The sequence below is a fragment of the Lycium ferocissimum genome, chromosome 3 (assembly GCF_029784015.1).
Source record: "Lycium ferocissimum isolate CSIRO_LF1 chromosome 3, AGI_CSIRO_Lferr_CH_V1, whole genome shotgun sequence".
NCBI lineage: Eukaryota > Viridiplantae > Streptophyta > Magnoliopsida > Solanales > Solanaceae > Lycium > Lycium ferocissimum.
In genome coordinates, this window is record NC_081344.1 from 52,111,608 (window position 1) to 52,121,708 (window position 10,101).

At 37.0% G+C, this 10,101-nt stretch overlaps 1 protein-coding gene across 6 annotated transcripts; it reads left to right on the forward strand.

The window, feature by feature from the left end:
* Positions 1-909: 909 nt before the first annotated feature.
* On the forward strand, positions 910-9,695 carry LOC132050268 (protein HESO1). 6 transcript variants are annotated; one of them, XM_059441442.1, is made up of 10 exons: positions 910-1,203; positions 2,737-2,951; positions 3,403-3,567; positions 4,223-4,398; positions 4,477-4,572; positions 5,318-5,387; positions 8,242-8,372; positions 8,534-8,644; positions 8,845-9,105; positions 9,229-9,695. In XM_059441442.1, exons 2-10 carry the CDS (start codon positions 2,813-2,815, stop codon positions 9,421-9,423), a joined length of 1,344 nt encoding a protein of 447 aa, XP_059297425.1. In that variant the 5' UTR covers positions 910-1,203; positions 2,737-2,812; the 3' UTR covers positions 9,424-9,695. The 6 variants fall into 6 exon arrangements, with proteins under 6 accessions (XP_059297425.1, XP_059297423.1, XP_059297424.1 ...); XM_059441440.1 differs by having other exon boundaries at positions 912-1,203; positions 8,845-9,135; positions 9,166-9,695; XM_059441437.1 differs by having other exon boundaries at positions 914-1,203; positions 8,845-9,695.
* The last annotated feature ends 406 nt before the right edge of the window (positions 9,696-10,101 follow it).

A 10,101-nucleotide genomic window follows, 5' to 3' on the forward strand; every position in this document is an offset into this window, starting at 1 on the left:
GACGCTTTGGGAGGGGGGGGTGGGTGAGGGTTGGGTTGAGCGGTGGTGTGGGATAAGATGGAATTGGGGGGTGGAGTAGAGCGAAGATGCAAGGCGTTCGAGGGTGATCGTTGGGTGGGGATTTGGTTGGGGAGTGAGTGGTGGGGGGTGGGGTTGGGTGGATATTTTCCAAAAAGATTTTTTTTGAGGTCGTGTCGTTGAAAAGGTTCAAAGTTCTATTCTTCCCACAAATGTTGAGGTGCAACTATGTACTAGGATTGGATTTGTGGACAAAATGGTAAATTAATCTTCTCCATATTGGCTACATGAAGCCAACATCTTTGAAGTAGCTTTGGATAATATGGATATCCATATTATCCGATCGGTAACCCATTTTTTAACCGTGTTAAATATGGGCGGGGCGGAGTAATCGATCCGTTTTTTGTCAACCCATTTTCGACCCGACCCATATCCGACTCGACCCACCCGTTTGCCACCCCTAGTTGGAGCCAATGTAACTAAGAACCGACCTAGTTTCTAATAGTTAGGTTCTAACTAGTTACTTGGGATCAAGTTTTTTTCTTCCTATAAACAGGAAGGTTCTCTTACCATTTGTAACACCAAAAAAAGTGGTAATACAATCTTTCTCTCCCCTTTACAAAGTTATAAGTTTGCTTCTATTATTTATCTACAATTAAATAATTTTATAACACAATATATTTTTTTTTTTTTGCAAAAAACAATTATTGCAAGTGCAAAAACTCCAAAAGCTTGCACCAAAACCATCTTGTTTTAGTCTGGATTTGCAAAATCCAGCATTGGAATTGTCACCATTTTTAAAGCAAAAATAAAATAAAATTGTCACCATTAAAGTTCAAAAGGAACAAAAATATGGTCGCGACATATTAGGCTTAGTACAAATTGTGCCCCCCACAAAAAAAAAAAAAAAAAAAAAAAAAAAAAGTCTAGTACAAGGATGAGTGTGAAACAGTAATAAGAAGAAGATTCAAATGTAGAACGAAGTGGGGGATGGTAACAAGTTGTCGATGAAATTGTAATAAAAGAGAGACGCGTTTCCCCCCATTAGGCATTCGAAAATCTTGTAAAATATCATGGAGAAAACCCTTGCCTATAAGCAAAGCCACCCCTCATAAAGTCATAATCCCCCACATGTTGAAATAAGTATGTTAATGGACCCTTTTAGGACCATCCAATGATATTTTGGTCAGTGCCAATAATTTACCTTCTTTTTTCAACTTTTAATCGCTATTCTGAGTGGACCCATTTTGTTTTTGGTTTAAAGAATTGGTCGGTGTTTGCGTCTTTCAGTGCGTTTCTTAGTGTAATAAAGATTTGGTTCCTGTTTCCTATCTTGACGGATGCTCTACTTACTTTATTAAGGTTGATGATTCTGAGGAATGTTGTTGTTGTTGTCCGATTGCTTACTGTGCTTGAGCATCTGTGTGTTATATGTCTGTAATTGGTGGCCAATAAGGTCTTTACTGTTGATTAGCTCGAGCTTTTCCTTTTGCTAAAACATTATCTGTGAATTGCATGTTACTTTTTGCTATGTCATACTCATGTCCTGCTAATTCTTCAATAATACTTTTTTTTAGATATCAAAGTAAGGTTACCAAGTTTGTAGGATAAAAAAACTTGTTTGTTATGGTTGTTAGATAAACTAAATGAACGCTTGCTGATAGAAATTGGTTATTGTAAGGTATTGAGCATGATCATGTAGTGTAACCCCATAAGCTCGTCTTAGGGTCAAATGTATGAGAATCTATAAACTATTTTGTGTATAAAACTACGTTTGGTTTGTTTATTTCTTTTGGTGAATTACATTTTCTCTGCTTTTGGTTTCCACTTCTGTACATATTAAGCATAATAGAAAAGGTGGATCACGTCAATGAACTCGAAACAAGGTCCAACTTCTTGATTTTTATCTTTCTTAAGTGGATGGGTGGGTTTAACTGGTCCGGTGAGATGATATTAACTTGTTAGGGGAACGACATGAATTTAGGAGTATGAAGTTTGTGACTTGGATGACAGAATGCAGGTTTGGTGATTCATGCCATGTCGGATATGCGGGAAGATGGGGGCTTTGCCTCCTCGTTCCGTTTTGCCTGTGCATGATGCTCATGAATGACTTATCTTAAATTGGATTTTCTTTTCTCTAACTGGATGTTATAACCAAAGATCTGATGTTAGAGCTTGCTTACACTAAGTATACCATCAGTGGATTGTGATTTGGCTCTTGAGTTGCTCTTCTCTCTTGTGGATATGTTTCTTAGTGTCCTCTTTGGCAATCCAATGGATAGATGTTAACATTTATTCACTTTTAGAACTCAATAATTTGGGGATGCTAGTATTTCTTTGATCATTTTATCCTTTGGTTGATGATGCAATATACATGTGGTGGCTGCTGGCAAGAGATTCTTGTAGTTTTCAATCATTTTTGCTTTGATACATTTAGATCCAATGAACATAGCAGTTAACATCTTCATCAAAAAATGAACATAGCAGTTAACATGTCAGTGAGTCAAGTATAATTTTTCCCCCTTGAATTTGAGTATCTGACTTGTCTTTATGTTTAAGCAGCTTCAATTTTATTTTATGGAGCTAGAGATAATTCAAATCTTAGTATGAAAGGAATCTGAACTTCTCTCCTGTTAGACTCACCTGTCACCATGTCATCTTTTCTTGAGTAGTTGCACTAATAGTTATAAACCTTGTTCCTATTCCTTCTTTCTGCAGGCTGTCAATTCTTTTTATGGAGAGTTTGATATATCTTCTTCTATAAGCTAAGAATCGGTGGTATCTGGTTCTCAAAATGAATGGCTACAACTTGTTGGATCATACTCTTCGGAATATAATTTGCTCTATCAATCCCTTGGAGGAGGATTGGTCTAGGCGATTTCAACTCATTCATGAACTTCGAGCTGTGGTTGAAAGCATTGAAAGCCTAAGAGGTAAATTAAAGTGGTGATGCTTTATACTTCCTTATTCAGTGGAACTTTGATGGTTAGGGTACTTGTTTGTCACTTGTAGAGATGAGCTTTCTTGATTTTCCAATCAATTAAATTATGATGTACAATATTGTGGGTTGGCATATAGGGGTGTTTCTATGTACTGGACGGTGTTTCCTTGTAAATTAATAGCTCATCCGCACACCCTTTTTTGATTTTTGAATTAGAAATGGTTCTTCTCAGACCATATTTGCAAGTTTAAGATTATTTCAATAGGATGAACAACTCTATTTAGTCTTCTAAATTTCTTCTTACCTGTTGCTAATTTGGTGAAGTTCTGAGTTCCTCTTCTGGATTTACCCTTCTTTGGGTCATCTATAAAGGTGAAGACTTATATATTGTTTCGGTTGACAAGTGCATAGTTTACCATTCTCAGCCTCTACTCTTTGACCAGGGGCAACTGTGGAGCCATATGGATCTTTTGTATCAAATCTTTTTACAAGATGGGGAGATGTTGATATTTCCATAGAGTTGCCCAATGGATCATATATCTCATCTGCTGGGAAGAAGCACAAACTAACTCTATTAGGGGATGTACTAAAAGCTTTGAGAGCAAAAGGTATGATCACGTGATTAATGCCCTTTGATTTGCTTAAACTGATTTCTTTATTGCTAACATCTTTATTATGAAAATTCTCCATTAGTAACAAGGATCAATGGTCAAACAGTTTGAAAATTTCTCGATGAAAATTAAATATGCTCATAGCATTTGGTGGCCTGGAAATACTTTTACGGTTGCTGAAATAGAAGATAAATCATAGGAAGTTCTCTTTGGTGAACGGTAAAGTGCTTGGAACTGTTAAATAAAGGAAAGCTGCTGCAGTGTTATTGAAAATGAACTGAGAGAATGATAACCAGTGATTCTGAGGCCTTCTATTCAGATAACAATTTTAGTTAGTTAGCAACTCCTGAAGGAAAATTCCAGTGCTGCCTGAAACTGGGTATCAATTTGTGGCTCTCTTTTCTCAAAATGAGTACTAACTGAAAATCAAATAGCTTTGTAAATAGAATATTTTTTTTAATGACATGGGAACCCGCAGCCGCTACCCTTTTGGGTGCGCACAGGGTAAACCCAGCTCCTGGGCTATTGTAATTTCATCTTATGGATGGTACTGTTGGCATTGTTGGAGAAAAGCCATAGAAATCTTCACTCTTGTTTGTTTCCTGATTTCAAGAGTTTAGTGGTCTCATTCATTGCTAGCACTACTTCACAGGTGACTGCCGAAAGCTGCAATTTATTACCAATGCAAGAGTTCCAATCTTGAAGTTTCAGGGCAATTACAATATTTCTTGTGATATATCAATTAATAATTTGATTGGCCAAATGAAGTCCAAGATATTATACTGGATTAGCATGATTGATGGACGATTTCGTGATATGGTTTTACTGGTATGTGCTCATAACATAGACACAATTAGGCTATCTTTGAATAATGTAACTCAGTTTGATGATTTCTCCTGTGTGCAGGTAAAAGAATGGGCTAAGGCACATAATATCAATGATTCGAAAACTGGAACTTTGAACTCGTATACTCTCAGCTTGTTAGTTGTCTTCCACTTTCAGGTAATTTTCTGTTGCATTAGTTTTAGTAAGTCAGTATCTAGTCTCGCATCCCTAAAGTATGGGTCCTGTTGCTTATAGGGTAATAAAACTCTACCAATCCCCCCCCCCCCCCGCAAAAAAAAAAAAAAGAAAGAAAGAAAAGAAAAGAAAAAAGGGTAATAAAACTCTGGATTTCACAGTACAGACTTGCATTTCATCTAAAGCAAATACATGATATGTAGATCCTTTTTTACCAAGAAAATAGGAGAAGCAAAAAAGGGAAAAAGAGGCGAGCTTTTTATATAGCTTTATCATTATTACCTATTAAATTTTTATAATTAAAAAAAATTAAAGAAGCATGAAGAAAAGTTATTATAAAAAGAAGCGAAAGTATTGGGAAGAAGAGAATAGAAAAGAAGTGGACTTCCAATAAAAAGTAGAGACTGAGGAAATACCAGTTGGAGATGGGTGATTTTCAGGGAAAACTTTTCAGCAGAGTCACCCCCATCAAATGATCAGCTCATAAGTAAGTGAATATTAAAATAAGAAAGATAGCCGTGGAAAGAAAACAAAGGGTAGATAATGTTTTCTGGACCTTCTAATTTTCAACCATGGTCGGTACCAACTTATCTAGACTTGATGCTTTACAGTGTTGTTGGTCATGCTCCTTTTTTAAGACTCTTGCAGTTCTATTAAAATTTCTCTTATCTCATTTGTAAATGAACTTTTTTCCGTCTGGTCTTAGCTAGCCTACTGATTTTTGCAGACATGTGTACCTGCAATTTTACCACCTCTTAAAGAAATATATCCAGGAAATATGGCTGATGATCTTACAGGTACTTAAATGATTGTTTGTTATTGATGTTTGAACATGCTGATCCATCTTTCTGTGTCAAATTTATTGTTATGTTGTTGGGGCGTGAGCTCTTCACTTCTGATAACTATATAGTGGTTTTCTGTCCAAGGAAATCAGGTGGCATTTGTTTGTGGAATTTCTGTTATTCCAAAAGTTGCAAGATTTGTTTCCACTAATGTCTTTGTCTAGAAGTTTTTGCAATTTCTTTTCTTCCAAAAACCTGTTTTAGGAGAAGTGGTTGTGGGTTGTTTTTCGGGAAAAAAGTTCGTCCTACTCACAAAGCGCTCACAAATCCTCAAAAAGATTGTAACTAGTCAGCCACATTTTGTTTTTTTACAAACTTTTTTCCAAAAAAAACTCCTTCCGGAATTTGTTCCAATGGTTTCGTTAAATTCAAAGATACTGACTGAATTTTTTTGTCAATCAAGTATACACCTCTTTAGCTGAAATAGATTAAGAATGGCAATAATTAGGGTAATTACAAGGGTAAAGATGCTAAGTGAAATCTTTCATCAATTTTAGTATACAACTCTTCATCCGAGATATATTAAGAATTAAAATAATCAGTAGCTGGAAGGAGATGAGAGGAGGGGGAAGGGCAAAACAAAAATGTGAGGGGTTTAAAGAGTTTGAAGTACTTATCAACTATGAATCACAAGAGAAGCAGAGGCAAGGAGGAGATAGGAGGTGGAGGGGGGATAGTGTAAGCAGTTTACCTGTTGGAGGTTATATATATATATATTGTAACTATGGCCTCCTCTCACTGGCCCATTTGATTTAATACAGTGGTTACCATCTCAAAAAAAAAAAAAAAAAAAAAAAAAAAAAACATATATATATTTTTCAAATTTGGCCATATGACAAGCTTTTGTCATGGAGAATACATCAAAAGCATGTCGCCAACACCTAAGGGTGTGGCCTAGTGGTCAATGAAGTGGGTTGAGAACCATGAGGTCTCAGGTTCAAATCCCAGCAGAGACAAAAAACACTAGGTGATTTCTTCCCATCTGTCCTAGCCTTGGTGGATAGAGTTACCTGGTACCTGTTGCTGATGGGAGGTGGTAGGTATCCCGTTGAATTAGTCGAGGTGCGCGCAAGCTGGCCCGGACACCACGGTTATTAAAAAACGAAGCATGTTGCCAAACAAATATTATTAAGCGTGAGGCCTTGTGAGGAAGATGAATGACTCATATAAAGGACCATGAAGGTGGGTTGAGGAAGTAAAGATCAGCGCTAATTTGTCTGCACCTAACTAAAAATGGAAGAAATTTCAGAGTTAATGATTAGAAGCTTGGTGGAAGACGGGTGAGAAATGATATGGTTCCGGTTAGGAGGAGAGTGGGATTGTGGTGTTATTTGAGAGGAAGTTGTACGCTTGACACATGAAAAAGAGGGACACATGAAAAAGAGGGGAAGTTCTCATTGCCTCAGAATTCCTAATATCTCAGAAATACAAATTAAATGGGATTTTGTGGATGAGGCAGTAGGAATGGGTCAAAACATGTTCTAGGAAGAGATCTCTAGGCTGATGTTGTTTATGGGATGTACCATTGTTGTTAAGAGGGGATTTCAATGCGATTAGATTATCGGAGGAAGATGTGGGAGGAATTCCCTGATTTTATTAGCTTATCCTGATTGAAGTAGTTAGTTATTTGGGCAGGCATCTGAAAGAGGAAAAGAAGGAAAGAGTAAAATAGGTCAACAAGGAAGTGAATTAGGTTTTCTAGAAAATCCTGAATGTTGGTAGGTCTGTTAGTGGACCTTAATTTGAGGTCTCTGCAATTGAGCTAATCAAAGCTAAGGTATAAGCAAGTGTAGAATACTTAAACAAAGATCAAAGAATTAAAAAACAAAAAAAAAGGCGTCTGTGTACGTGTATGGGGTTTTAATATAGCTGCTATAACCGTTAATTCAGGTTAATGGTACTGATAATGCAGAATTTAACGCTATGTATCCAGAATGGTATAGGCTCAAGTACATATTCAGTATGAATAATATGTTTTATTTTTTATTCCTTTCTCAAAAAAATATATTTCAGTATAACTTTTCCTTTCCTTCCAGATGTATAGACAGTTCTCATTGAGCAATCCCATCTGGATGATAAGATTTGCTATCTGAAGGCATTGGTACAAAATGTTAATCGAAAGGAGTGTAGGAACCCAATAGATAAAATAAGTGGAAAAGTCATTCTAGCCATTAAATAGACTCTCTACTCTTTGCTTTTGAGCATTTTAACAGTGACACATGATGACTTCATTTAGAACAACAGGTTTTTCTCCATTTTCAGTCGTAAGTAGCAATTTTTATTTGATAACCGAGAATTTTAAACTGTTTCCAGTCAAATACCTTGTTATAAAATGAAAGCCGAGGGATTAGTTCTTTTAGGTACTTGAGTTGCTTGTTACTTGCTTTGATGATTTTGTGCTCCATAGATTTACTTAAGCAGAATTTTTCTGGGTTTCAAGGGCTGGGGGCTGTAGACTCACCTCAAAAGTAGACCTAAAATATGATTACACAAGGTTGCATGCGGTGTTTCCTAAAACATAATGATGGCAATGTAAGGCTCACGAAGTATGAGAGGGATAGTTTACAATTACAATGGATTGTCAAATGCCTGAGTGGCAACTGTTCTGGCCCTAGATTCGTTTGTGAAATACAAGTACCGGACTAAATTGGACACGTAGGAAGTCCAAACACAAATTATTTGGTTTATACACAAGGACTGCTATGGCTGACTCATCTGTCTTACTACACTACCTTTTCTGTAATATCTATTTTAGACTCGTAACTGAATGCCTAACTTCTAACCAGTCTATCCGGAATTGCTTTTGCAGGTGTTAGGGCTAGTGCAGAGAAATTCATTGAAGAAGCATGTGCTACGAATATAAATCGACTTACATCAAATAAGTCTCTAGCGATTAATAAGAGTTCTCTGTCTGAACTTTTCATCTCGTTCATCGCAAAGGTAGTAAGTGGTCTAGGGCTCTATTATTTGTCGTGTTTTTCATATGATGTTGAACCTATAGACTGTTTTGATATTTTCTTTCTATGGATATTTATTACAATCTGGAAATTATTATTTCTATAAGAATGTTGCCAGAATATTAACTTCAGTACTCTATGTAGTTCTGCGACATCAGTTCAAGGGCCTCTGTTCAGGGAATTTGCCCATTTACTGGCCAGTGGGAAGATATTGAGAGCAACATGAGATGGCTGCCTAAAACATACACAATATTTGTAAAATCTCTCTCTCTCTCTCTCTCTCACACACACACACACACAGACACACACCTCCCCTATCATGCACCTACCCTAAGAAGAAAGGATAAACCAAAAAAGACATTAACAAGCTGCTGCAGGCCCTTTTTAAATTAGTTTTATTTTCCTTTTCTTTTCTTTTCTTTTTTTGATTTTGACATTCAAGTTACTATGTCCAGGTTGATGATCCCTTTGAGCAGACAGTTAATTCAGCAAGGGGTGTAAGCAGTAAACAACTAGCAAAAATAGAAGAAGCATTCAGGAGGACCCACTTTATGCTTATTTCGCCGAATCAAAACCAGAATGAAGTTATTTCTACTCTTTTTAGGCCACATGTATCGAAGTTTGTGGCAAGAACGCCTGGAAACCAAAATAACTACAGTAGAAATGGTCTAAGGCCACAATTGCCGGCGCAGAGAGCTATAAAGGCACCATTACAAGTTCAGAGAGCTATACAGCCACCATTACAAGTTCAGAGAGCTATACAGCCACCATTACATGCACAACATCAGCTTCAGGCGCAGAGAGATATACAGCCATCATTACAAGCACATCAGCTTCAGGCACAGAGAGCTATATGGCCACCATTACAAGCACAACATCAGCCTCAGGCACAGAGAGCCATATATCCACCATTACAAGCACATCAGCTTCAGGACAAAAGGATGAACAGAAATCAGAATTCAACGCCACAGGGACCCGAACAAGCAATTCGTGTTCAAACACAGCCAGTATGGAGGCCAAAATCTGATAAATAGGGGGCGTGAATTGGACTTGTGCTGCTGAAACTAAGCATCCATTCAAGTGCTTTTACTTCTTACTTTTTGGTTATGGGGAGGGTAATGATCTTGGGTCCAGAGAGACTAAGGAGTCTATTTGCCAATATCAGGGAAAGACAATTGTCCCTCGAGGACATCTGATAAAATAGGAACGATATAAAAAAGAAAACACTTGATAATACATATCGCTATGTGCAGCACTAGTAATGGTGGATACCGATGCAATGCACCATTTCCGATATATTCTCTTAGAGGCACCTTTCCCCTACCATGCTTGAAATTATTATGGTGGTAGTCTATTACAAATGATCAGGTAGTAAATGCGTCACTAAGTAAGATCAAATTCATCCATTAGATTATAGCAGAGCATTTCTTGAGTTGTACTAAACCAAAAGGTAAACGCAGTCCAATTCAGTAACTTGTTCGCCTTAGAACTAGATTAATTCGTTTTGACTTTAGCCATAGGTGAATATCAACACAGGAAGGGGATTAAAGTTATGATGCTGGTATGTTATAAACAGTACTCTCAGCAATGTCTTCTCTTGGTTTCTATAAAAGAAAAAGGATAGTTAATTGCTTTATCAATGCTTCTCCTACGGCCTCTAAACTGAATGCCACAGGAACCCTGAATCTATCAAAATTTGTAGAACACACACT

Excerpts from the sequence above, each read along its gene's own strand:
- LOC132050268 (XM_059441437.1), top strand. The coding sequence starts at position 2,813 with ATGAATGGCTACAACTTGTTGGATCATACTCTTCGGAATATAATTTGC. Across the intron at positions 2,952-3,402 it reads AAGCATTGAAAGCCTAAGAG|GGGCAACTGTGGAGCCATAT; the intron begins GTAAATTAAAGT and ends CTCTTTGACCAG. Across the intron at positions 5,388-8,241 it reads TATGGCTGATGATCTTACAG|GTGTTAGGGCTAGTGCAGAG; the intron begins GTACTTAAATGA and ends TTGCTTTTGCAG.